We start from the raw sequence: 27,882 nt of genomic DNA on the forward strand, positions 1-27,882 counted from the left end.
CTTTATAGGCTGTCTGTGCCCCTAGGAATCCTGGGAACACTTAGCACTAGCCTCAAGTCATAGGGCAGTGGCCTAAAACCACAGATCTGGACTCCAATAAGTACCCTGGGCCAGAGGCAGGAGACTGTGGGGCCTGGAGTCCGGGGGGGGGGGGTGGTGGTAGAGAGCCCCACTCACCTGACCACATCCCTGAAAGTGCGCCGACTGTCCTTGTCCAGCCACAGCGTGAGCCGCCTCTGGTCTTGGCTCTGGACTTGGATACTGGACGTCCGGAAGGTGTTTGCTACCGTCTACATCAGGGAAAAGGTTTATGTAATGTCACCTTTGCTCAGCAGCTGGCTCTGCCAACACTTCCTGCCCTGAGACCTGGTGTGTTTCCACTGTATATCCCAAGGGGCCCCTGTACTTTCCCAGCTAGTGACTGCAGCGCCTGCATAACCTGCCTCTGGGTGGCCCTCACACCTGGACGCTGCCTCAGGTCTGTAGTTCTTGACCTGCTACACTTCATTGTGAATACAAACTGGAAGTGCTGTGGGCAGCAGGTGCAGGGTTATCAAGCCAAAGTCCCTGGTGGGTCTTGAGCACTTCTTACGGTATCCATATTGCTAGGCAACCCCAGTTCCCAGCATCTAATTATATGCGCAACGGTAACCGGGGTCTAGGAAACAGTCAAATGAAACTGTAAGCCAGGGGAAACCAGCCTAGACATTCTTCTGCTTCCAGACAGAGGGACTTCCAGAGAGGCCCTGGCAGAGTCCCGTGCCCGACACGGACAGGAGCTCTGGGTAGCACACAGGCAGCCCCCATGTGTCAGGAAGCCTCAGAGGCAGTTTCTCCCAAGCGTTTTCAATCCTGGACACTTATAGGAGTCACACAAGGTGTGGAAAGGGTGTAAAAGCCAGAGGTCGGGGAGAACCGGGGCTGAGCAGTGTCCTCTGGAATCCGCACATGGATTCACAGGGGCTGTGGTTGCCTGCACAGTGCAAGCCCGTCAGGGTCCCAGCATGGAGGGCCAAGGGGCTCAGGAGCCCTGTGCACTCACACCAACTAGCGTCCTGGCAGGAGGGAATCTCAGTCAAGAAAGTGCTCACATCAATTGGCTACTCTATAGGGTATTTTTAAAAATGAATTAATAATTGATGTGGGAGGTTCCAGTCCGCTGTGGGCAGGTGGTCCTGAGCTGTGCAAGGAAGCAGGCTGAGAAAGCCATGGGGAGCAAGCCCACGGTCCCTGCTTCAGTTCTTCCCTCCAGGGTCTTGCGTTAGTTAGTTGTAAGCTATAAGCTATAAGCTATGCCCTATACGCCATGAGCTATAAGCTATAAGCTATACACTATAAGCTGAAACAAAGCCTTTTCTCTCCAGGTTATTTTTGGTCAGTGTTTTATCACAGCAATAGAAACACAAGCTAGGACAAGTCCTCACTGAGGAGCTGTGGACAGGGGATGGTTTCTGTGGGGGTGGGGGTGGGGGTGGAGGGAGGGAGTCAGTTTTATTTAAGGGTGTATTTATTTATTTGAGGACCCTAGTATGTCCACAGGTCTCCAGTGGATGGCCTCACACCCAGGAATATATGAGCAGCACAAGTTGGACTTGATGGGTTATTATTTTTTTTAAAGAGGACATGCCTGGAATGGTGGCGCACACCTTTAACCCTAGCACTTGGGAGGCAGAGGCAGGTGGATATCTACGAGTTCCAGGCCAGCCAAGGCTACATGCTGAGTACCTAGAGTGTGTGTGGGGGGCACAGCACTGTGTTAGTGTTGGGTGCACATCGCCGGTGGTGGTGGTCACTGTGAATTTCCCCTGGCAGTTAAGATGTGTAGGCAAAAAGGATGTGGGTACAAGGATAACGCAGCAAAGGCCAACGGTGCCACTCTTGGGGGGCACTTTCAAACTCTCAGGCAAGAAATTGAATTATAAAGGTTAAAAAATTAAAGAACGGTTGGGCAGTGGTGGCGCACACCTTTAATCCCAGCACTCAGGGGGCAGAGGCAGGCGGATCGCTGTGAGTTCAAGGTCAGCCTGGTCTACAGGACAGCCAGGGCCACACAGAGAAACCCTATCTTAAAAAAAACAAAACAAACAAACAAACAAAAAAACAAATTGGGGGAAATATTTCAAAAACATGAGACAAGCAAAAGGATAGGTCCTCATATAAAACAGCAATAACACGGCATCAGGATGTGTGAGTGGGATGTCAACAGGAGACAAACCAGAAAACATCGTGCAAAAATAAATAAATAAATAAAAAATCAGCCTCACTAATTTGGAGCCGCAGAAATGCACATTTAAACTATGGAAGTTTTGATGATCATAGGCACAAAGATGAAACAAGTCGATGAGTGTATTAACTGCCTTCCAAAGCTGGTGCCCACGCATGGCAGTGGGGGTGGGGCCTGGAGACCAGTGTGGTAAAATGTCTGACATACAGATGCCAGCTCACAAGGTTTTAAAGGCATGACCATGAGTTTTAGCATCTGTTTAACCCTAAGTGTGTTCCCTACAGTATGCCTATAACAGTGAAAGAAGATCACTTAATCATACAAAAACATTTCAATAATCACATAAGTATGTGCAACCATTGTGAAATAATATTTAATGACATAAACAAGATTTCATCAGGGCATATAATATGTTTATAATATATATGTGTATATGTATATTTATATGTGTGTGTGTGTTTTTAAACAAGATCTCACTTGGTTGGCCTGGAACTCACTATGTAGACCAGGCTGGCCTTAAACTCACAGAGAGCCACCTGCCTCTGCCTCTGCCCCTGCCTCCAGAATGCTGTTTAAAAGCATGCACCTCAATTCCCAGGCTACTTTCATGTATTTTTGAGTAAAAACATTGTATAGATCATTATTTGCTGTGTCAATCAATTATATAAAAATAAAAATATCCAAGTGTAGTGGCGCACACCAGTAATCCCAGCACTTGGGAGACAGAGGCAGGCAGATCGCTATGAGTTCGAGGCCAGCCTGATCTACAAAGTGAGTCTAGGACAGCCAAGGCTACACAGAGAAACCCTGACGCGAAAAAAATAATAAAATAAAAATAATGGAGAAAAACCAAAGTATTTATACTCAAAACTGTTACCAGTCATCCTAACCATGCACTGAGATTACTGTTAAACTTATTTTGCTTTTTGACCTTTCCCAAAATAAAACTTTTCATCTATATATGAAAACAATAAAGAAATGGAAGGAAGAAAAAGGGACGCCTGGCTTTGCAACTTGGAGGTGACTTTGCTATAGAGGGGTAAGTTTAAAGCCATAGCTCATAGGCATAGGAGTCATGGACAAAGACCTCAACCTTCTAGAAGTATCTTTTTAAAAGCTAGGGAGAGGAGGAAGGAACTGCATCTGGTGGCCAGAGAGAAAATGTGGCCAAGGGAGAGCTTCGTGTCTTGTTTTTTATGATGGAGCGGAGACCAGAGCCTGTTTGTAGAGGAAGGAGCAGAGGGAGGGGGAGAAAGCAAAGGCAGAGAAAGAGACGATAGACTCCGAGGGCAACGGGAAAGGGGCCGAGTGACACCAAGGCTCCGGGCGCGCAGGGGTTTGCTAGGGCCTGGTCAGTGTGGGTGCAGGGTTTATCTCAGAAGCTCTGGGCATGTGGCCTGTGTGGTGGGTGGTGCACAGGAATCCATGCCAGTGAGAGCTCAGGTGGGATCTTGGGCCTTCGAGGTCGAGTTAAGTGTAAGTGAAGTTGAGAGACGCCATCAGAGAGGGTGAAAATGGGCTGAGTCTCTACCTTGGTCACTAAAGATCAGTCAAGGCAAAGCCTAGGGAGAGGGTAGTCAGCAAAGCGGCAAGGGTGAGAGAGCTGCAGGTGTCACCTGTCATGTAGGAGTCTGGCTGCAGGGCAAATGTGGTTGTCAGGGGAGGTCTCAGCTCTCACATGGGCTGCCGAGGCCCCACAACAGGCGTGAGGGGCCACCATCTGCCCCCCTTCTCTGAACATCTTCCCCATGGACACCTGCTCCCTCTGCCCAGCACCCCCTTCCCAGTCCACCCGAACTCACAGTGAACGACCTTCCTGCCAGGTTGGAGGACTTGACAACCTCCGTCACGCTGACGTGCAGACACGAGCAGCCTGGAGCAGAAGCGGCATTCGGCGAGGTGCAGTGGGAGAACCCTGAAACTGAATGAAATGGGGGTGGGTATGCAAGTGGGAAGCTGGAGCTTCCGGCTCCTAAGAAGACCGCCATAGGCCCGTCTTCCTCTCCTGTGTCCAGGTCACACCGCCCTGCAGCCTCGGCCTCCACTTCAGGGCTCCATGTTGGCCCTAACTGAGCTTCTGTCCTTTCTCCCCGTCCCATCTCCTCCCCTGGAGAGTCAACCATGTTTCTGAACCCATAGTGATCACTCAGAGCCACATATTGAGAACATGATCTCCTTGCATAGCCCTGGCTGGCCTGGCGCTCAGATTTGCCTGCGTCTGCTTCCCACGTGCTGGGATTAAAGGAGTGCAGCACACTGAGCTTTGCCCTTCTTTGTGTTTTGTTTTTTGAGGCGGTTTCTCTGTGTAGTTCTGGCTGTTCTGGAACTCATTCTGTAGACCAGACCGGCCTTGAACTCAGAAACCTGCCTGCCTCTGCCTCCTAAGTGCTGGGACTAAAGGCATGATGCCCACCACTCTCCAGTGTAAATTTTATTATTAAATGCATTCAGTAGTGTTGGGAATTGAACCCGGGACCTCAAATGTACCAGATAAACATTTGCGTGGCAAGCCATACCCCTAGCTCGGACTCCAGGCCACTTTCTTAATAGTGTACATGAGCGAGTCACCATTGCATGCCACTGTCAGGCTTAAGCCCTCCCTGCCAACCAAAGAGGCTGCTCCGAACTTGTGAACATGGGCAAAGCCACGGGGAACTTTAGAGACAGTCACTGCTGGTAATTGGACAAAAGAGTAGATGACAGACTGGCTTCTTCACAAGGCTTCTGTGTAGTTTCATTCTGCATTTCTTCCTGAATAGTGTCACATTCACCCATTTTAAAACAATTTGTGGGGCATAAAGTATTACTTTTTCAGCAAATGTTTACTTGGATGTGTATTTGCCTGTGACTGGGCTTCACGACGTAGCCCGGGTTGGCTTTGAATTCATGATCTTCTTGCCTTAGCCTCCTAAGTGCTAGGATCATAGACCTGGTGACCACACCAACCTACGGAGCATCTCCTGTGTGCCAGGGACGTGCTAGGTGCTGTGGGGAGAGTGGTGAGCCGATATAATTCTGCCTAGATGAACTTTATTGTATGCTCAGAAATGACCTCCCCCAAGACTGTATGGGTCACATCCCCGAGGCCTAACCTGGAATTTTGCAGTTCTCAGAGACACTGGGGGACGGCAGAGAGGAGCACCAAGCGGGTATGCTTGGCTCAGAAGCCGTTCGGAGTCTCCTGCAGAGGTGACCTGGAAGTTTCCTCTCAGGTAAGAGTTAGGAGCACTGACAACATTGTCTCAGAGACTTTACACGCTCAGCAACGAGGTCTCGCAGCTAGCAGAGTGCTGTTAAGTTCCTGAAAGATGTGTTCCGTGCTGCTAATCTGTGTTGCCACCTTTTTAATCCTTTCAGCGGGCCAGGGAGCTAATATGATGGTATGCTATGTCTGTATACACTGGCTGTTTTTAACTGCTACTCCGTTTTATTCTTTCATTTATTTTTTATCTTTGAACAACATGTAAAACCCAACACGTCCCAGCAGAGAGGCGAACCCTCTTTCCTCCTCTCTCTCCAGTTTCCTCCTCATCCTTCCAGACTCCTCACCTTCAGTGTCACCAGCAGGAATGGCCTTCAGGACCAACTCGGTGGCCCGCAGAGAAACGATGACCTCTCGGGGCCTGTGGCTGAGCAGGGCCTGAGGTTGGGGATTGAAGAGCAGAAGAGGGGGTCCTGAGAGCTTGCCTCTCCCCTGCAGCATCCTGTCTCACTTCTCCCATGCTTCCACCCTGACCCTGGGGTTCTCCCTGCGGTACTGACCAATAAGGAATTGTGGGGAGTGGTTCAGACATTTCTAGGCTCCAAGAAGCCAGTCAGAGTTCTAGATAGGCAGCTCATAAGGAAGAAGTTTTTGAGCAAGAAACCAACTCTCTCTCTCTCTAAGACATGGTCTTGTTATGCAGTCCTAGCTGGCCTCAAGCTCAGAGAGATCCACCTGCCTCGGCTCCCCAATGCTAGGCTCACAGACATGCACTGCTGTGCCCATCCAACCCTCCAGTTTCTTAGAGCACATTGCCGCTTTGTTTGCATGTAATATCAACCTCACCCCGACTCCATCTTTGCAGAATGCTCTGGAGGCAGAAAAGAGTCTGGTGGTTTCTTCAAGAAATTGGGGTGGTGGTGGCGGTATTTTTTTGGCTCTGTCTACACCCCTCACATCCGAGAGGCTAGTGGTTTTCATTTGCTGTGCCTCCTGGGTCCCTGTTGGCTGTGTCAGTGACACTTACCTTCTGGTAGCACACGGACAGCTCAGCTCCTGGGCCCTCAGCTGCCCCTCTCCTTCGGGGTGAAGCGCCTTCTGAGGGGGAGATAAGAGGGGGTGTAAGGTGAGGTCCCCTCCTCCATCTCATTGAGGCATAGCTGCTGCATAGACCTGGGCTGTCCCTGGCTGGAGAGGCAGCACCCCCAGACTGAAAGACAGTCTTCCCAGGATGCTGCTGAAGCCCACGACACAGCAAGGTGACCGTGGTGTGACATTGGGTGAGAGGCAGGAGAGCAAGCGTGGAGGAAGTTGAGCGGGGTGGGCTCTGGAAAATGGGGAGAAGAAGCTCACCTTTGGGGCCCTTGGAGTCTTGGATCGTCACCTTCAGCTCAGTGAGGAAAATGTCCTCTGTAGGGTCATGACTCAGGTTGGTGAAGATCTAGAGAGAAGGCGCAGGAGGGAGGGGAGGAGGGAGGGGAGGAGGGAGGGGAGGAGGGAGGGGAGGAGGAGGAGGAGGAGGATCAGAGAACGCTTCTGTTCCCACAGCCCGAGGAGCTCCAGCCACCCACCTGCCAAGGCTAGTTCTGAGCTGCACAGTGACAGCCACCTCAGCCCTGACCCTGTCAGCAGTGTAAGCTAATAGATGCCTTTCCCAAGCTGATCGGAAAAGTTCTTGTCACTTGCATCTGGAGAGGAAGAATGAGGAGGTACTAAATCCGATCAAATCTATTTACCAGGTACTGATAAAAGACAGAAAACTCCAGCTATAAAGAAGGAGCAAAAAGCCGGGCAGTGGTGGCGCCCACCTTTAATCCCAGCACTTGGGAGGCAGAGGCAGGAAGATTGTTGTGAGTTCGAGGCCACCCTGGTCTACAAAGTGAGTCTAGGACAGCCAAGGCTACATAGAGAAGCCCTGTCTCAGAAAAACAAACAAAATAACTTGAAAAAAAAAAAAAGGACCAAGGCCAAGGGAACAACTGTACAATATGATGGATGTCTACAGTTCATAGCAACATATTATATTCTTTTTTTTTTTTTTTGAGACAGGGCTTCTCTGTGTAGCCTTGGCTGTCCTGGACTCACTTTATGGACCAGGCTGGCCTTGAACTCACAGCCATCTGCCTGCCTCTGCCTCCCGAGTGCTGGGATTAAAGGCGTGCGCCACAGTGCCTGGCCCATATTATATTCTTAAGTAGGTTGTGCTTGTGCCGTGAAATGTAAGGGCGAAGTAACATGCACATTAACCAGCCCAACTAACACAGTTTCACAACACGCACATACCAAAAGAACCGCACGTCCCAGCCGCAAACATGTATAATCTGTATTTGTCATTTTGTTCTTTTTTTTAAAGATTTATTTTAATCAGGGCATGGTGGTCCACACCTTTGATCCCAGTACTCAGGAGGCAGAGGAAGGCAGATCTCTGTGATTTCAAGGCCAGCCTGGTCTACATAGCAAGTTGCAGGACAGCCAGGACTACATAAATGACCCTGTCTCAAAAACAAAACCCAAAAATAAATTAAAAAAATAAAAATATGAAAAAAATTTTTATGTGTATAAGTGTTTTGTTCCCGTGTATGTCAGTATCGTGGGCACCCTTGGAGTTATGGACAGTGACAACCACCATGTGGGTGCTGGGAATCTAAACCAGGTCCTCTGGAAGAACAAATGCTGCTAACCACAGCATCATCTCTCCAGGCCCTGTGTTCATGCTTGCATGGAACACAGAGTGGTTGATGCAACTGCTGCTGCTGCTGCTGCTGCTGCTGCGGGAAACACCTTACTACTGTTTCTTCAGGCACCGTCTGATCAAGTTCATCTCCCAGTTGAATATATATATATATATATATATATATATATATATATATTTTTTTTTTTTCCCCTGAGACAGGGTCTCACTGTGCAGCTCAAGTTGGCCTGGAAATGTTGATTCTCCTGCCTTGACCTACCAGGTGCCGGCACTACAGGTGTGCACCACTATGCCGGGCACAATGACGAATCTCAGTCCAATGCCTTATTTCTTGTGTAAATTACTAACCATCTCTCTCTTTTTTTTTCTTCCTGTGACATATTTCAATGTTCTGGGCAAAAACAGAATGTTAGAATATGGTACAAAGCAAAGCAGGGACCTGCAGTAGGACTGAGAGTCTAAAGGAGTGGCTGGTCCAGCTTAGACAGAGAGCAGTGAAATTCTCTCCATCCCTGGCTGGGACTCGGGAACCCTACCCTGCAGCCCCGCCATCTGCTGGACCCCAGGACTCAGTCCACCCGTGTGCTCTCCAGCTTTAAGGCCTTGGGCATAATAAAACCAGGATGTAGGTGTGTGCTAGCCACTTCCTGTGTCCTGCAGCGAGGACCATTAAGACAGAGACGGAAGAAACCACAGCTTCCACAAATGGCTACCTGCCCGCATCAGCTGATAAGAAATGGGTCATTTTGAGAACTGAAGGAAAAAAAAAATCTGAAAGCTAAATTTTCTTTCACTGTTTAAAGCCATCAAAGGTATGGATCTTGAAAACGCAGTAGGAGAGAACGGAAGACAGTTCAAACCAGCCTGCCCCTGACTCCCTAACCTCCGCTCGAGTCTGAGGTCTTTGAAGTTAACAATGAACCGGTTTGTCCAGACACTGTGATGATGTGGTTGTTAAGAGCAGCCAGGTATTGGCTTGCAGCCTACTGACCCGCATCTCCCCAGAGCCAGAGCATTTGCGTGGTGGGTTGGTAGAGTCCTGCAGGGGACCCTGGGGGGGGGAGGACTTACCTTGACCTTGTAGAGCTGGAAATAGACAGGTTGGGTGCCCATGCGAACATAATAAGTGATGACATCCAGGATAAAGGGGTCCACAGGCTGGGACGTGTCCAAGCAGGGAGGCTGTGAGGAACAGGGGCAGTGTCTTCAGCAGCGTGCCCCCCTCCCCCATCCAGGCTGCTAGGGGGAGGTGCCATTGTCTCAGGGAGAAACTACAAAGCCTCCATATTCCCCGTGATGACCAAATCTGGCCAATCCTTTAACCTGCTCCAAGCCTTTCCAGCCATCTGGTTTTTTACTTCTTTCTTTCTTTCTGTCTTTTTGTTTGTTTGTTTGTTTTTTGTTTTTCCAGACAAGGTTTCTCTGTGTAGCCTTGGCTGTCCTAGACTTGCTTTGTAGACCAGGCTGGCCTCAAACTCATAGTGATCTGCCTGCCTCTGCCTCCTGAGTGCTGGGATTAAAGGCGTGCACCACCACATCCAGCTGGTTCTTTTACTTCTAACCCAAACACAAACTGCTTCTAACGAGACTCCATCTTCTCAGGGAAATGGTTAATTTCATTTGTACAGACTTAGCGAGCTGTAAGACATCGTGCTAGCTCCTTGAGGTGTAACTAATGATGACAGAGCCCTCATCTTTCTAGTTTTGGATTGGCTACTCACTATCTGGAAGCCTGAGGCAAGAATTATTCAAACGTTTTTGAGGCCTGAGCAATCTTTAAAGGAAAAATAAGAGGTTGACGTACGTAGATGGCCAGATAATGTCCCTTTCAGCTCTGGCCATCCCTGAGTCTACCAATAAACTCACTAATAAACCAAGTGAGATGCATGTGCCTGTAGTCCCTGCTCCTTGGGTGGCTAAGGCAAAAGAATCAGCCACACAGGGAGACTCTGTCTCAAAGTAAACAATCCAGTAATATTGTCACACTGCAGGGAATGCGTTCAGCCCCTGTCTTCTGTGGCTTCCTTAGCCCTGTGACAGTAGAGCAAATGATCTTCACACACACCGAATAGAGCATCTATACAGACTGGGATCCAGGCAGGGAACCCCTCACCGGAAATGCCTGGGACCAGAGAGGTGTTTCTAACTCCGCCTCCATTTTCTCCCTTTGGATTATGGAACACTTGTGTGTAGATGATGAAATATCTTGGCCATGGGGTTCAAGCGTAAACATGAAATTCACTTTGTCTCACATGGACCTCATCCTCTTCGCCTGAAGATAAACTCACACATTTTCAGTGTGCCTGTGCCTTGACTTTGACCTGTCACATGAGGACAGGTGTGGACTCTTCCACGTGCAGCATCATGACAGTGTTCACACATCTGCGGGTGTTAGACCATTTCAGGTTGTGGGTTTCCAAGCTGGGGACGCTCACGCTATGACACCAGAGTTGGGAAAAGACTTAGATTTGTCTTAAATATTGAATGTTGACTCCAAAATCCCTTCTGACTCTCACATCTGATTCACTGAACTATCCCCTCAAAAAAGACCATGCTTGGCCAGGTGCAGTGGCGCACACCTTTAATCCCATTGCTCAAGGGGCAGGGGCAAAGGCTGGTGGATCTTCATGAGTTCAAGGCCAACCTAGTCTATATGGTGAGTTCCAGGGCAGCCAGTGCTACACAGAGAAGTCTATCTCAACCACCCCTCAAATTATTCTGGTGATACATTACAGCTTACAGTGACTCCGGGCCCTTCACGTGGAAGCTGCTTTTGGAAAGATTATATGAATGATTAATGAGTAGAGGGATGAAGTACATCTTTTATGTGTCCTGGTTGGAAGAAAAAGCTACCAAGAGAAGAGAAGGGCCAATGGGCATCCACTGAACTGTCTCCCATGAACTCTGACTTTCAAGGGGAAATATATTTTAATACCCTGCTAAACAGGCAAAAACATCTTCATGTGCTATTCAGAAAGCAGGCCCACACAGCCAGACGTCTTTGTGTGCATCGAACATGTAAGATGATAATCCCAACCAGGCAGGTAAGAAACAGTGGAAGGCCTTAGCTCAGTGGCCAGTCAAAAAGCAAATGGCTCCGGCTTGCGCTGTGTTTTCAAAGCTTAACTTTTAAGAAACAAATGAGTAATTTGACAAGTAAACTATATAAATTGGTAGCTCCCTGTTATGTTGGCAATACATTATCTCTAGTTAGGATGAGAGGAAGATGTACTTACCGTGACAAGAAGTGCACTATTAGATGCGAGGAATAAACGTAGCAAGGAATGAGTAGAGGTTAAAAAGAATGACTGCGTGGTCCCCACAGGCATGAAATAAAGTGCCTAGGAAACTATATGATGTTTCCAGAGAGGGATGCTTAGTATGTTCAAGAGGATGATTCTTCTCTTTAACCAAAATCCCAGTTGATTTTTAAAAATTGGGTCTGGTGAGATGGCTCAGTGGTTAAGGGCAGTTGCTGTTTCTTTTGGAGGACCAGAGTTAGGTTCACAGCATCTCTGTTGGGAAGCTCACAACCACCAGTGACTCTAACTCCAAGGGACATAGCACCCTCTTCTGACCTCCACCGGCACCTACCTACATGTGTGCATGCATATGCATATGCACATGCACACAAAATAAATATTTAATAAAAATATATAAAATGTAAAAATAACATGCAAGACCTAAAGCTTATCAGGAAAAGTAAATTAGTATATTCTGAAAATGTCTGTAAAAGAAAAATAACATTGTAGGCTTACCCTTCCTGATATCAAAATAGAACCATATTAATTTGTACAGAACTGCCTAGATCCAGGAAAACACGGGCTCCCAGAAAGAGCATCACGGATGTAAGAGTTCAGTTAGGGACACAAGCAAACACCAAAGAGATGAGGCAGGGTGGTTTATACAGCTAACAGCTTTGAGATAACAGGCTAACCCTCTGGAAAAAGCTCCTCAGATGAAGGACTAAAACGATTTCCGTGAGGGATAGTTATTTCAATGTAAACCCCAGGCTGTAAAGGTGTTTGAGCATTGAGACCTCAGGCCTTAAGAGCAAGACTGTCAGGACTGGCGAGATGGCTCAGAGCAGAGTGTCTTGTAAAAGCCTAGAGACTCGAGTTCAACATCCAGAAGTGGATGTAAAAGTGGAGAGAGATCTGACTCCATAAAGTGTCCCCTGACCTCCACATGAGTGCTGTTGTATACATGCCCCCTAAACACACAGAGAGAGAGACAGACAGACAGACAGAGATAAAGACACAAAGAGACAGAGAGATATTTTTAAAAAGTTTCCAAAGGCAGAAGTCACAAAGATTAAAAGTTCTTTTATTCCTTGAAAATATTAAACCCTAAGTAAAAAACCTGATGAGCAAATGACAATGTATAAAAACAAAAACAAAAACAAACAACAACAACAAAAAAAACCAAGCCCTTTGCAGCCTGTATGGCAGCAAGCTGGAATAAGTATGAAGACCTACAGGCTCTCTCAAGACAGCCATGCCCTCACCCCCACCCCACCCCACCCCCACTCTACCCCCACCCCACCCCACCCCACCCCCACTCTACCCCCACCCCACCCCCTCTATCCTGCCCCTGTCAGTCATGGTTAAGGGATGGCAGGTGCAGTTAGGAAGTCAGGCCGCAGGGTTTCAAGGACAGAGGACAGTGTGTCACAACTTGTTTTGTTACTTTGTTACCCGCTGTGAAAACTAAATGAACAGATCCCATGCTGTTGGCTCTGCGCTCAGGGGTCACACATAGTATCTAACTGAGGGTCTCCTCCTGATCCCGCCTCCCTCCCCATCCGAGCTTTTAAAACTTTCTCCATTTTCATTCACGCCACTCACACTTGTCCCTCCCTCTCCCCTCCCTTCTTCCCTCTCTCCTTCCCTCCCTCCTTCCCTCCCTCCCAGCTGCTCCTACCATCTCGGCCAGCTTGAGGATGGCAGGACACAGAGTGTTGACAGTGCTTTCGTACCACGGGTCTGCTCGGCCCAGGAAGGAAGCCAGCTCTCCCAGCTCAGGCTTCCCGGATGCTTCTGGACCCTAGGGATTTGGGGAATAAGGGGGTACACATACCTGTTAGGCCTTCCTCCCAGCCTGGGTGCTCCAGTTACCAAAACCTAGTGCTCCAGGACTGTAGTCAAGTCATTTAACCTCTTGGGCTCAGTTTCTATACTGCGTGAAGACACATTAGTGTTCTGTGTCATAGACTCAAGTAAATGGAAGAGCTTTTGCTGAGGGTCACTTGTCTGTGACACTGAAAAAAAAAACACTGTTGACCTTTCAATGTCAGAGATAAGCATTGCTTGGGTTTTACAGTTCTGGGTGAGGATGAATGTGGCTTCACACTTATACACACAGTCACACTCACACACAATCACACACACAGTCACATACACACACAGTCATACACACATAGTCATATACACACACAGTCACATACACACCACACACACACACACACAAAAACACACACACTCCACCAACACTAATGAGCTCTGGTCATCTGCCTCAGGCTTTCTGTCTCTCAGCTGAAAGCAAAGAATTTCAGTAGCACCGTGAAGGTTACCTAGAGGGACAATATTCTCTTTTCTAAAAAATGTCTTAAGCAAAGATGTTAAAACATTGCTGGGTATGGTGGTGCACACCTTTAATCCCAGCACCCAGGAGGCAGAGGCCAGCCTGGTTTACAGGGTGAGTTTCAGGGACTGCCAGAGATACACAGAGAAACCCTGTATCAATAAAACAAAAACAAAACCGAAAAATGTGTTAAAACAACAATGGGGCCATGTTTCCTCAGGGCTGGAAGGCTCAGGGCCTTGAGTTTAACGGCATCTGTGCCTGTCATGCCTCGTGTTCTAAGCTGGTTGTAGACTGTATCCTTTGAGCAAGAAGGCCAAACCATTAACTTAGGCAGGTGCAGGATGATGCTCTTGAAAAGCCTTAAGTGTGTGGCACCGCCACCCCCACCCCGACCCCCAGCGTGAGCTGTCTTGTCTCTGCTTAGTAAACTCACTAACGCTGCTTCACTCTGGCTCATCCTTAATTTCTTAATTTCTTCTCTGTGGTGTAGTCAAGGTCTGGCTTTACTGACCGGAGGTCCCTGAGGAGGAGATGCCTCAGTTTACTGATCAGCACTCCTAATTCCATTACAAAGATAAGAGGGGAGGCTATTGACCTGGAAGACCCCCCCCCTCCAAGTATTGCTCAGCTCCACAGTCTAAGGTGATGATGCTGGTCCCCTTGTCTTATCTGCTGAGCCCTCTGCTCTTAACTCCTCCATCCCTCTTCCATGGTCCATTTGGACCTGAGCCTCCCCTGTCCAGTCACCTGAGGCGCCAGCACAGGGATGTAGTAGAGCTGCAGGCTGAGTCTAGGAGTAAGGCAGAACTTCCTGGTCTCCTGTTTCCTGGCAACAAGCAGCAAGGTAGATGGGTGAGATCTGAGCATTGGGTATTTGCCATCAAACAGTCTCGGATTTGCCATTTATCATGCATTTGACATTGGAGAATTTATACTATTTTTTTGTGGGCCTCCGTTTACCCATTTAGAAAATGGGAACACTTTTCATTTCCTGTCAAGCTGATGGCTGGGCACTGTGGATACTCTGCAGTGTCTTTCCTTACTCTCACCGGCCTTTTCTCATGTCCCCCTAATAGTCATTTGGATCCTTCACCAGCACATTCCAGAACCACCCACAGCCCAGCCCCTCCTCAGGGCCCTACCTGAGTCTGTAGTAAGCCTGGGCCAAGCGCCCTAGCATCCTGTCGTCTCCGAGGACGAGCACACGGGCTGTATGCACCCTGGAGACTCCAGGTAGCAGCTCCCCGTCACCGCTGGGCCTGCCTGTCCTCCGATGCAAGCCGGGGGGCCCATCCCAGCTGCCGGGCATGGAGAAGTCAGGGGGCCACACGCGCTTCTTGATACCCCCCTTGCGCTGCAGCGCAGCCCTCTCCATCTCAGAGCTGGGGGCAGCCGGGAGCTCCTCACTCCCTACAGGGAAGTCCCGCTCAATACCACTGTCAGTGGACACCCGGGCCAAGCCCCAGTCTAGCCTGAGACCTTGTAGGTCCAAGGCTTCCAAGTCAACACTGAGGCGCAGCTGGGAGCGAGGGCGGAGGAAGAGCACCAGTTCCTTCCCTGAGACAGAAGAACAGGGGAGCGTCAGGATGGCAAGGGTACCGGAAGCTGACGGAACCGCTCCCCGGAAATCAGGGGCCACTGTTTCTCAAGCGCTGCCCACCTGAACAGAAGCCCCATGGAACACTCCACCAAGGGCAACAATGCCAGTCGACAATGATCCAGAGTCCCATGCACTTCTGCTTCCTGCCATTGAGGCTGTTCAGTAAATACATTTCTTTTCTTTCTTTCTTTCTTTCTTTCTTTCTTTCTTTCTTTCTTTCTTTCTTTCTTTTTAGACAGGGTCTCTCTATCTAGCCTTGCCGTCTTGGAACTCACCACGTAGACCAGGATGGCCTCAAACTCACAGAGATCTGCCTGCCTCTGCCTCCTGAGCACAGGAATTTAAGCCATGTGCCATCACACTCAGCAATCAGTAACATATTAAAAATCTCTGAGAGCCCTAGTACTAAAGAAATTGGCTTAACCCAGCCTCCCACATTTAGCTGAGCCTGGAGCCCTCCCAGCCTCCCACACTTAGCTGAGCCAGGAGCCCTCCCAGCCTCCCACATTTAGCTGAGCCTGGAGCCCTCCCAGACTCCCACATTTAGCTGAGCCTGGAGCCCTCCCAGCCTCCCACATTTAGCTGAGCCTGGAGCCCTCCCAGCCTCCCACATTTAGCTGAGCCTGGAGCCCCCCCAGCCTCCCACATTTAGCTGAGCCTGGAGCCCCCCCAGCCTCCCACATTTAGCTGAGCCTGGAGCCCTCCCAGCCTCCCATTTCCTGTAGCTTCCCCTGGGACACAGACACCAGGCCAGCAGATCCAGGGAAGACTAGCAGGCTGTTCAGAGAGAGAACACATCTTCCATGAGACAGCATGCAAGAGAAGTGTCAAGGTTTGAACCCAGTCCTCCAGCCTAATGCTTTCTACTACACTTGGTGTCCTTGTCCTCACCCGCTACAAGAGCCAAAAGAATTGGGATAGGACACAGGAGCAGAGGGAAATGTCTGCTCTGGAACCCCCCCCCCCCCACAGATCTGGGAACCATAGTGGGTTCTGCTTGCCTCCCTTTGGGGAGACATTGATGGCATTAACACGGGCACAAGAGACCAGCGGCTAATGCACCAGGCCAATCTAACCTGGAGAAGATTTGCAACTTTGTCCAGACACGCGGGGACAGCTCAGGGAACAAAACTTGAAGACAGACAGAAACACAGACGTGCAAACGCACACAGACGTTCGCCACCCTTCTCCGCCATTTCTACGGGAGCTCAGAGGCTCTGGCACCTACACAGCTGCTCCTGGTCGGTCCACAGGTGGAAGGTGATGCAGGGGCCGGGCAAGGGGATGCTTGGCAGTCGGTCTTGGAGAAGGTCACCTGAAGGAAGGATCAGACTGTGGGAGGACTTCAATTCACAGGCAAGATAAAAGGCCAGGAACACTGAGAGGATGGAGCCTAGGCAGGGCTATCCTGCTCACTCATCCAGCCTGGGCTGCCAAGTTCAAGCCTTAGAGTTCTTGGTACTCTCCTGCTGCAGTGTCCAGCCTATTTTCCCCTGCACCTCCTAAGTATGGGTGCAGCCAGTGACCCTATGTCCTGACACGTCCCGTGGCTGCCTTGAGTGACTATGCAACAGGACACATGATGGAGACATCCTACCACAGTCAGGACACACACATTCTGGCTTGCCGAAGTCCATTCATGGGACTTGCTCCTTCCAGTGTGGGTGTGTGGGTGTGTGGGTGTGTGGGTGTGTGTGTGGGTGTGTGGGTGTGTGGGTGTGTGGGTGTGTGGTTGCTTCAACAACAAGCAAATAGGAAAGGAAGTGTGCAGAGTACAAATCGACCCTGAGGGATTAAACAATGCTGACACCTCCTATTTTCCACCCTCTGTGGAGGTGTTCTGGGAATCAAATCTGTCACCAGTTACTATGCCAGAACATCGAATCCTGGCTCGGCCATCTGCACAGTTTTTAATCTCTTTCTAAATCAGTTTCTAAATCTCCTTCATAAAAACGGGGGCAAAAATAGTTTCTACTTCCTAACGTCACTGTACAAAGTATTTGATTTGGCACATGCTGTAGATTTGGATATGAGTTAAGTGTTTAGAGCATTAATGGGATAAATCAGGTACTTTGCAGATATGGGCTATCGTGATCGTATTAACCAGCTGCTTAGCCCCTCTCAGTGCAGGCTCCTGGCATCTATGCAGTCCCCGCCTTTTGAAATCTCATTCTGTGTAGCCTTGCTCTTTGGCGCCTCCCTGCGGTCGGAGGTCCCTTGGCAGTTCCTCCACTGTCCCCCACTTACCGACGCAGCGCCTTCTTGTGGTCGCAGGCCCTAGCAGCGAGCAGTAAATCTCCTCCAGCCTCTCTAGGTGTCCCAGCCGGCTGGGATTGTCCTCGTTGGCCACTTGCTCTATGGCAGCCACCACGGCATGGAAATAGTTCTCCAGGACGCGACGGGAGGTGGCCTGCGAGGAGGGACATCACTACTCACCTGGGCTATCCACCAACCCACCTACCGCACTCCTATGCTAAAATGGGCAGGGCCACCAACAGTCCAGCAGGGCACCGCGCTTTGGCTCCCAGGAGCTGAGCAGGAATTCCTGCTGGCCTATGGCTGTTGCCCCTGTTGCCTGTGGGTGCTCAGTGGGGCTCTTCTCGGGCATTCATGCCCTATGATAGGGAGAAAGCTAAAAAGAATCCACCAAAATAAAGGATTCAAGATGTGGGGTTTCAGACTGGAGAATTCCAGATGGAAAACACGAGCGGGAGAGCAACGTTCCTATGTATTTTGATGGGCAAAGGGGGACAAGTCTGAATAATGGGCTGAGGGGAAAAAGTCGCTGATGTCCTCCCCACTTCCTGAGTCAGGGCAAGCAGGAGACAACAGAACCATCCCTCCGGGTGCCTGGTGCCTCCTGTTGTAGCAGCTCTAACCACCCCCTCTCACCCCAGACAAGCCTCTTTACCTTCAGCAGGCACCTAGTCCAGTCTTGCCCAGAGTTCTCTGCTACCAACAGAAGGTCACTCCTAATGGCACCGATCCTCTCAACCCCCTACCCCCCCATGCGCAAGAAGTTCAGCCCCTGGTGATCATCAATGATGTCATTATTAAGGAATGATGCTCATTTCTGTTATTTCTAAGTAGAGAAGTCTTTAAGGGACTTATCTGTATTTTTTCCCATTAGTAAACATGTGTGAATTGTTGATGTGTGTGTGTGGGGGGGGAGGTTAAGGGTGGCTCAGACCAGAAGCAGGCAGAGTACAGGGGTGACTATGCTGGATGCCCCGGATGTGGTGTTAATTACCTGCAGCTTCCTGTTCAGAGCACCTGTGTGGCAGGCATCCCCCAGAGCTGCCTCCAGGGCGTGGCAGACCACGTGGCGCATGCAGGCCTCAGGTGTCTGCTGCTCTTGGGCTGCCTGGATCTCCAACAACAAGGCGCTGCACACGGAGGCAGAAACCAGCTCAGGGTCCACAAACAGGAACACTCTGTGGCGGCGGGGCAGGGGAGCAAGAGTGGATTGGAGGTGCTGAATGGACACCCCCAAAAGCTTTGTAGCTCCCGCACACAGGTTATATAACACCTTTGATAACAAAAGCAGCTTCTAGTGGTTAATTCCCCCTAAGAAGAGGAGCCTCAAGCCCCAAGTTCAAAAAACCTACAAGCTGGCCAAGTGGAGAGGCTGGGAGGCAGGAGAGTGCACAGCCCTTTCAGAGGGGCAGCTATAGCCCCCCTCAACCACAGTCGACTGGTTCCCCATGCCGTCGCAGGCCAAGTCCAGCCTGAATCCTCCTTTCTGGTCCTCAGCATCCTGGCCTAGTGTTCCTCACCCTCTGAGGAGACCTTAACCCCTCCTAGTACAGGAGCTCCGGACCCACACAGACTCCACCTTTGCTCTTCTCCTTCATCACAGAAAACTGACTCACCCACACTTTCCTTCTTCAGGGTGCCATGCCCGCCCCTCTAGCGCTAATTCCCTGCGTGCCCTTTCCCTCAGCACCCTTCCTGAACATAGTTCCTGAGTCTCACACCCGCATGGTGCTACTCACTGCTAAGTCCGCAAACTTGCCTGCAGCAGAGAGAGGCACCCATACACACACACACTTATACACACACATACACACACACATACACACACACATACACACACACTCATACACACCCATACACACACACACTTATACACACACATACACACACACTTACACACACACATACACACACTCATACACACATACACACACACTCACACATACACATACACACACACTCATACACACTCATACACACACACACTCATACACACACATACACACACACTCATACACACACACACACACTCATACACACCCATACACACACACCCATACATACACCCATACACATACACTTACACAAACACACACACACACACACACACACACACCATTCTTTTTCCAAACATGAGCCAGGAACACTCCCCCACCTTATCTGAGAGCTGAGAACTCACTGAGGAAAGCCACCCAGGGTTCAGTCCCTGCAGTGTGGGCATTCTGAAGCTATCTCTTGCCACCTGGCTTGGTTGGATGTGGCTTCTTGTTGGCACAAAGCAGGGTTGTGGGGGAGAAACAACAATTCCCGGGCCGTGTGGCTCTTCTGCACAGGAGCAGGGTCTGTCTGCACCCAGCCAAAGAAGAAAGGCCCAGAAAACGATAGAGCCACCATCCTTAGAACTGCTAAGTGCATGCCACTTCCGGGCCAAAGTGGGAGCCCTGTTAAGTGTTATTCTTCATCAAGCTTCCTTTCTTGTCCTCCTGTCACTGAGCCAGGCTTCTTACCTCTCCTGGTAAGGGTATAGTTCGCTCATCAGGTTCTGCTCCGCGATGACAGTCCTCTGGTACAGCGTCCCTACAAACCAGACCCCATCAACAAGCCAGCCTCTGGGTCTCTCACTCCAGGTCTCCATCTTTCCTGGAGAACTGGGAGTTTTGAGCTCTTTAGTATCCTGGAGAAAACAGTGGCGGCGTGGGAGGCCAGGCTGCCCGGCAGCTCTCACCTGGGACTGCCATCTCCGTTTTCAGCCTTATGGCACAGTCCAAGGCGACTGTAGAGTAGGGGGCAGGCAGGGTCAGCAGCCTGGTGCAGAAGGTGTAGGCTCTGTGGTAGAGCTCTTCCGTGATGCCTGTAGCCTGGTGAGAGGGAGGGATTGACACCCTAGGCTTTGAAGGGTCTGGAGTGAAGTGGGTTAGAGCAGTTGCAGAAAAAGGAAGGTTGGGACTGACAGCCAGACTGGCTCTGCGCTCTCTCCTCCCAGCCTCTGGGAGACCTCCCACAGCACCGCTGTCCACCTTAGCAAGATAGAAACAGCACTCAGGAGGCAGAGGCAGGTGGATTACTATGAGTCTGAGTCCAGCCTGATCTACAAAGTGAGTCCAGGACAGCCAGGGCTACACAGAGAAACCCTGTCCTGAAAAACAAACACAAAACCAGAGAAACCTTGTCTCAAAAAAAAAAAAAAAAAAAAAAAAAAAAAAAGGCCATCTGCCCCTGAATTCTCAGCAGATCAGCCTTCTGTCGGCCTTGGTGCTGGAGCGACATGGAACATTTCTGAGCATCTCCAGGTTTGGAAACTTGATCTTGATCCTGATCAAAGGCTACCCTTCCCCCCCTCCCCACTTCTACCTCTGTGCGCTTGATCCTTTGCCAGAGCCCCACGCCACCCTTATCCCAAATGGCGCAGAGACCACGGCAACAGCCCACTACCATTTCCTTTAACCAAGAGTGTAAACCTTGTTTTTCTTATATCCCGTCTCCAAGTAGAGATCACCAATTGTAAGAAATCGCTTGTTCTGGTCGTTTTTAGTACGAAGTGCATTCAGAGCTCATTGAAGAGTTACAGACAAGTAGGCTGTAACTGTCTGTCTAAGGCCCTCCCTTAGCTTGTCTCAGGACTCAGAGTTGGAAAAGGAGGCGATTTCAAGGCCCAGGGTATTTGTTAGGTCAAGCTTTGCATCCTAGACCAATAGGATGGGGCGTTGCGAAGGGGACTGACTGTACTAAGAAGTGTGAAGGTTGTGACTCTGTGGGGGAAAAGAGGTCATGGGTTTCTCAAGATCGGCAGGACTTTAAAAACCTCTGTCATGCACCAAAATGCCACACCAGCCATTTTTGCCTTTTGCCTAGAGTTCTGTTATGCAGAATCAAGTATTAAAAACAGTTTTACTGGGGCTGGAGAGATGGCTCAGCGGTTAAGAGCACTGTGTGCTCTTCCAGAGGTCCTGAGTTCAATTCCCAGCAACCACATGGTGGCTCACAACCATCTATAACGGGATCTCATGTTTTCTTCTGGCCTGCAGGTGTATGTGATGATAGGGCAGTCATAAACGTTTTAAAAAAGCAACCAAACAACCATTTTTGCTTCCTCTAGCCTTGTGAATGTGTTGTTTCGGAGTGAGGGTCTTGTTACTCATAATGATGTCCACGAATGAACAGCCCAAGGACACGCCCACTACCCGAGACTCTATTTGCTCTCTGCACTGCCTCCCCCATTGCCTGTCCAATTTTACCTCTGGGTAGAAAGGAGAGCACACAGTGTCTGGGAAGGCTTGCCCTAGCAGAGATTAGGTGTCAACTAGGGAGACAGGATGGGGCCTTGTGACTTGAAGTTCCTGCCATGTGGGTGTTGGGAATTGAACCTGGGTCCTCTGGAAGAGCAGTAAGTGCTCTTGACCACTGAGCCATCTCTCCTGTTCCAGTCACTCATATTTGAGTCCTGAATAAATTATCCTTCATTCTTGGCTTGATGGTCTTGTGTGAGTCACTTTGTCGTCCTCCCCCCCCCCCCCAACCCATCTCACCTTAGTGAGCACGCACATTAGAGTGAGCAGCAAGGGGACGATGACGTGCCGCACATCCTCGCTTTCTGCCTGGAAAACAGGAGAGCCCAGCACAATGGCGGGCAGGGTGCTCCAGGGGCCACCACCTCCTAGCCACCGAGGGCAGGTTAGGCTGGGGGTGACGAGGTGGAAGGCAGCAACATATTATGTTAAAGAGGGGAGGGAGTAGAGAGGGGAGGAGAAGGATGTGAGGGAGGGGCAGGCAGATGGAGGAATCCTTGTTCAAGGTGGGTAGGGATGGGGGAGCTGCAGAGACTCCACATAGGTGCCAACGCTAACTGACAACTTGGAGCAGTGTTTCCTATGCAGCAATATGCAGAGCCTGGGTAATTTGAGGTAGTACAAGGATGAGCCTTAATGGTTGCACACGTATGTGCAGAATATATACATTTTCTATTTCCGCCCAGCGATGTCTGTTTTCCATTTGTGGCCATGTTACCGAGTTCCTTCCTGAAATATTCTAAGCTAAGTAGTGACGGGAGTAGTTGAATAGAAAACAGTGCTGATTTAAAGTCAACGAAGAAAACATGCCTGGTTAAATAAAATCAAGCATGTGGCTTATAAATACCCGGAGCGTGGGAGCACGGATCTGCACAGGTGGAGCCCCACCTGATGGAGAGCCTCTCTCCACTCCCCCCACCCCCTCCCCACTCCCCCTCCCCCCACTGTCTCCCTCGGGCTTGAGTACCAACCTTCTCCAGCTCTCTGAGCAGAATCCGGACCAGCACAGAGCTCTTTCCTGGATTGCGCTCCACCTTCTTGTGCAGAGACCATCTCCACATGCCTGGGCCGGGAGGAAGGGACCCCCATCACGGCTGAGTGGGACAGGGGTCTCAGAGGCCGTCCCTCTGAGCAGGACCCTGAGCCCTGGGTCCTAGAGTGTGGTTGACTAGCTACATCTGACCCTGTAGACGAGCGAGCAGAGGACCCCACGTGCATGTGGTGAGCTCCTCCCGTGGCCAACTGAACGATAGCTCTTTCTAGACAGTGAGTGCCCAGGCTGGAAACAAGGGAGAGGAGCCACCAGAGGGGACAGAGGTGTATGTGTGGAGCCCAGTGCAGTGATGTCTGCGTGCCCAGAGCCCCAGCCACTTTCCAAATGTTTCCAGACCCTGCATAGAAGAGTTTTGTTTGGAGATGGAAGTGGAGAAGGAGACCAGGAAAAGCCCCCATTACTGTCTGCAGTCTGCCCCCTTACATGAGGCTTCGCTTTTTTTTTTTTTTCAGTTCTGATTACCCACCACCAACTATGGGCTTAACATATTAACCAGGGATGTTGATCCAGGAAGGGGAGGTGGTTTTCAACTCCACCTAGATTCAGATTGTCAACAAGAAGACAGCTAGGCTGGAAGTCTCTCACCTGGCACTCAGGGGTGACGACTAGGAGTCAGGGGTGACTGGGTGTAGGAACCAGGCCCGACTGGGCTGCCTGCCTGTCTTGCTGTTTCATGTCCTGTTCCTAGCAGCTTCCGTGTCTGTGTTTATGTTGGTTAGCTAGTCATGTTTACTGCTCTGAGAACGCACCCCTCCCCTCCTTGAGGCTTTTCCTCCTATGGGCAATCACCTCTTGAGGGATTTCACCTTCGAGTGCCATTCCTGTTATGCTGCCTGTAAGAAGGCTCTTTGAACGCTGAATAAAGGCTGTTGAGGCTGCTGCCGCTGCCGCTCTCTTAGCATGAAAGACCCGATGTGTTATTGTGTGTGTGTGCGTGTGTGAGTTAAATCCGCAGTCCCTTGCCCTTGCCCGAGGTGGGGCGGGCGCCACAACTGGGAGTCAGGGGTGACTGGGAGTCAGGGGTGCTTGCTTCCTGCTCCAGATCTTACCCTGGTTCCTTTGCAGGGCTGGGTTTGGGGTGTTGAGCTCTCGCAGCACAGCCTGCACGCTCCTCTGGAAGTCCAGCTCCACATCTGAAAGAGGGGTACCCTTGATGTTAACAGCTGTAGTGCTCAGCCCACCTGGCCTTACTGCTGCCCCCACCTTCATCTCCCGAAGGTCATCCTTAGCCCCCAGCCCCCCATGAACCTCAAGAGGTACCCAGTAGTAATCCATCAAGAGTTGACAGCCAGCACATTGCTCTGAGCTGGGAGACAGCGTTTTCATCAGTAGCTATGTTTTCTTTGTGTAACCAGAATTCCCAGAGTGTAGATGTATGGCAGTCCAGACCCCTCTCACCTAAGACTTCACTTTTTATGGTTTCAATTACCCACCACCAACCATGGTCTTAATAAATTAAGTGGAAGTTCTAGAAATAAATAATTTATGAGTTTTAAATTATTTGTTACTCAGAGGAGCATGGTGAAATCTCACACCGTCCTCCTCCATATGACCTGAGACCTGAATTATCTTTCTTCCCACAGTATCCATGTAATATACACTACTCAGTCATTAGTCGTTAGTAGCCATTATTGGTTACCAGCTAAACTATCTTAGTATAGTGACCCTTGTGACCTAATAACTTAAAAAAATTGGGGGGGGGTCATATGCATGTGTATGTGTATATAATAAGTGTGTGGGCATATGCATATGTATGCATGTATGTGTGTAGGACATATGCATGTATATGTATGAGTGTGTGTGTGTTCAGGTTTGTGCACGCACATACATGTGCATGGAGGCCAGAGGAGGATGTTGAGTGTCCTGCTGTATCATTCTCCCCTTGTCCCTGTGACTTACCCAGATTCCCCTGAAGTGCTGTTGGAAATATAGTTTCAACAAATAATAACATGCAAAATCTAGATTCCCTTCCAATGATCACTTGCCGGTCTCCGAGTTCAGACTCTTTCATGTTCCCCTTACATTGGTCAGATAAGAAAGGTTAAGATGGAAAATGGTTGGCCAGGCATGGTAGCACACGCCTGCAACCCCAGCACTCAGGAGGCAGAGGCCATCAGATCTCTGTGAGTTCGAGGCCAGCCTGGTCTACAAAACCGAGCCCAGGACACCCAAGGCTAAACAGAGAAACCCTGTCTTGAAAAGAAAAAGCAAACAAAACAAAACAAAAGGTGAAATAAATAGAGAAAGAAAGAAAGCAGATGTAAAGTAAATACTTTCCTCAGTTTATAATTTTATCTTATTCCTGTGTGTATGTGTGTGAGTGTGGACACATGTGTGCATTGGTGAGCATCTTGTTCCTGTGTGTATGTGTGTGTGTGTGTGTGAGTATAGACACATGTGTGCCACAGTGAGCATCTTATTCTTATATGTATGTGTGTGAGTGAGTGTGGACACGTGTGCCACGGTGAGCATCTTATTCCTGTGTGTGTGTGTGTGTGTGTGTGTGAGTGAGTGTGGACACATGTGTGCATTGGTGAGCATCTTGTTTCTGTGTGTATATGTGTGTGTATGTGTGTGTGTGAGTATAGACACATGTGTGCCACAGTGAGCATCTTATTCTTATATGTATGTGTGTGAGTGTGGACACATGTGTGCCACGGTGAGCATTTTATTCCTGTGTGTGTGTGTGTGTGTACACATGTGTGCCATGGTGAGCATCTTGTTCCTGTGTGTGTGTGTGTGTGTGTGTGTGTGTGTGTATACATGTGTGCCATGGTGAGCATCTTATTCCTCTGTGTGTGTGTGTGTGTGTGTGTGTGTGTACACGTGTGCCATGATGAGCATGTGGAGGTCAGAGGACAGCCTTCAGGAGTCTGTTCTAAGCTTCTGTCATAGGTTATGGAGACCAAACTAAGGTCGCCAGGCTTTCGGGCTCTCATAGCTACTGAGTCATCTCTCCAGCCTGGGGCAAGACTTTTGATCCCTAAGTAGATACGGTCTACATCCTTGTTAAGCATGGACACATCATAGAAGGCAGATCTTGGGGGGCATCTGCAACCCTCAAGTGACCCTCACGATTGAGGGATCAAAGTCTGAGGGAGACAAATGAGACAGAACAGAAAGAGACAATGATGAGGAAATGAGAGGGGAGAGCAGCCCTGAGGAAACTAGAGAGGAGAGTAGCCTTCATCCTGGTCTGCTTGGAGCTGAGAAGTAAGCGGTCTCCTGTCAACCGCACGAGCTGAAAGGCTGTCTGCACACCCTGATGTTCCTTTCTCATACAGACACTTCCTGTTAGAACAGCCATGGCCCAGGCTTGGGACCTGGATGTGTTTGACCTTGGCGAGCCTTACTCTCTCCCTTCTCCAGTTGGAGTCTGAGAATCTCAAACAAGACTATTAACCTCATTTACAGGTGAAGATCCCTAGTCCCTGCGGTCCAGACAGTGACCATGTCAATTGATCATATTGGTTGGAACCCTTCAGAAGCTCCCCAGGACCCACCTGGTGGGCGCACTTAGGTCCCTTAGTTACTGTTTAAGGACAATAGCTTCAAAGCCACCAAATCCTATGTTCGACTACGGTGAGGACAGTGGTGTGGGCTGTATTGGAGACTTTCATCCCCAATCTTTAGGGGTGTGGTGTCTTTCTTTCTTCCTTGTAAATCTCTATAAAATATCTTTATTAAATCCTAACTCTGCTTTTTAAAAAAATCATATAAATACTGTTCCTGGTAGTGACAGCAACATTTGCTTGGTGCCAGTGACATCGCTCCACTCAGTCTCAGGCTCCTCTAGGCCTCTTCTCTTCTGGGTCTCAACATGAGCCTCCGACCTGACTCTGGCTTGTCAGTTCCTGTTTTCATCAAGAAGTCTGGCCAGCCAGCTCAGAGAGAGCCCCTGCCCTTAAACGCGCGCTCCTCGCCACCTTTGATGCTGCCTGACCTGCCTCTGGCACGAACCCTGCTGGGTCTTAGGAGGTTTCCCCCTGCTCAGTCCTCACTCTGCTCCTGGGGGGGGGGGGAGGCAGAGGTCTTTCTGTATTCGGAGATGAGCCTGCTGTCCCTCCACTGCCAGTCTTTGCAATTTGGCAAGTGTCAGGGTAAAAACAAAAATTTTTTTTTCCTTAATAAGGGTATGACACAGCAGATGAAGATGGAAAATATGCAAGTGACTTAGTGAAGTGAGGAAGCCTCGAGAAGGCCTCTCACTGCCTCTCGCTGCTGGGACTTTAAGTGATGCTGCCCAGGAAGCTGTGCTATGAACCTGCCAAGCTCTGTGTTTGCTGGCCAGTACAGGACATACCAGTGCTTTCCACAGCTGCTCCCAAGAAGACCTGACTCGATGGCTAATTTTGGCTCTAGGTTCCACCACTACTACAAGGCTGTGGGACTGTTCTCTGGATTCCTCTCAGCCTAAGACACACACACACACACACACACACACACACACACACACACACACACACACACACTCACACACACACACACACATACACACACACACATACACACACTCACATACACACACACTCACAAACACACAAACACAGACACATACACACATACACACACTCACACACACTCACATACACTCACAAACACACACAGACACACACTCACATACACACACACATACACACACTCACACACACTCACATACACACACATACACAAACATACACACATACACACAGACACACACTCACATACACACACATACACACACACTCACATACACACTCACACACACACTCACACACACATATACACACTCACATACACACACACTCATACACACACTCACACACTCATACACACACTCACACACACATATACACACACAGACACACACTCACATACACACACACTCACACACACATATACACACATATACACATACATACACACACACACACACACACACACACACACACACACACACACAGAGTCTCTCGATTCCCAGTTAGGCACCTCGTCCCCCT

At 49.6% G+C, this 27,882-nt stretch overlaps 1 protein-coding gene across 7 annotated transcripts in view; it reads right to left on the reverse strand.

The window, feature by feature from the left end:
- PIK3R6 (phosphoinositide-3-kinase regulatory subunit 6) overlaps window positions 1-27,882 on the reverse strand; it is a 49,411-nt gene that overhangs the window by 1,075 nt on the left and 20,454 nt on the right. For 2 of the 7 annotated variants that reach the window (XM_084761845.1, XM_084761844.1), the window contains 17 exons: window positions 23,950-24,033; window positions 22,818-22,909; window positions 22,103-22,151; window positions 20,286-20,418; window positions 20,068-20,137; window positions 18,555-18,738; window positions 17,552-17,714; window positions 16,533-16,619; window positions 14,847-15,261; window positions 14,452-14,530; window positions 13,042-13,164; window positions 9,190-9,300; window positions 6,780-6,867; window positions 6,454-6,524; window positions 5,774-5,864; window positions 4,027-4,145; window positions 178-290 (listed from right to left, as the gene is read on the reverse strand). In XM_084761845.1, the coding sequence (XP_084617971.1) occupies window positions 178-290; window positions 4,027-4,145; window positions 5,774-5,864; window positions 6,454-6,524; window positions 6,780-6,867; window positions 9,190-9,300; window positions 13,042-13,164; window positions 14,452-14,530; window positions 14,847-15,261; window positions 16,533-16,619; window positions 17,552-17,714; window positions 18,555-18,738; window positions 20,068-20,137; window positions 20,286-20,418; window positions 22,103-22,151; window positions 22,818-22,909; window positions 23,950-24,033 (2,072 nt within the window). Of the gene's footprint in view, window positions 1-177; window positions 291-4,026; window positions 4,146-5,773; window positions 5,865-6,453; window positions 6,525-6,779; window positions 6,868-9,189; window positions 9,301-13,041; window positions 13,165-14,451; window positions 14,531-14,846; window positions 15,262-16,532; window positions 16,620-17,551; window positions 17,715-18,554; window positions 18,739-20,067; window positions 20,138-20,285; window positions 20,697-22,086; window positions 22,156-22,817; window positions 22,910-23,949; window positions 24,034-27,882 lie in introns of those variants that run through there. The other 5 variants (XM_084761842.1, XM_084761843.1, XM_084761846.1 and 2 more) reach the window with 4 other exon arrangements.

The sequence above is a fragment of the Acomys minous genome (assembly GCF_964271855.1).
Source record: "Acomys minous genome assembly, chromosome: 16".
NCBI lineage: Eukaryota > Metazoa > Chordata > Mammalia > Rodentia > Muridae > Acomys > Acomys minous.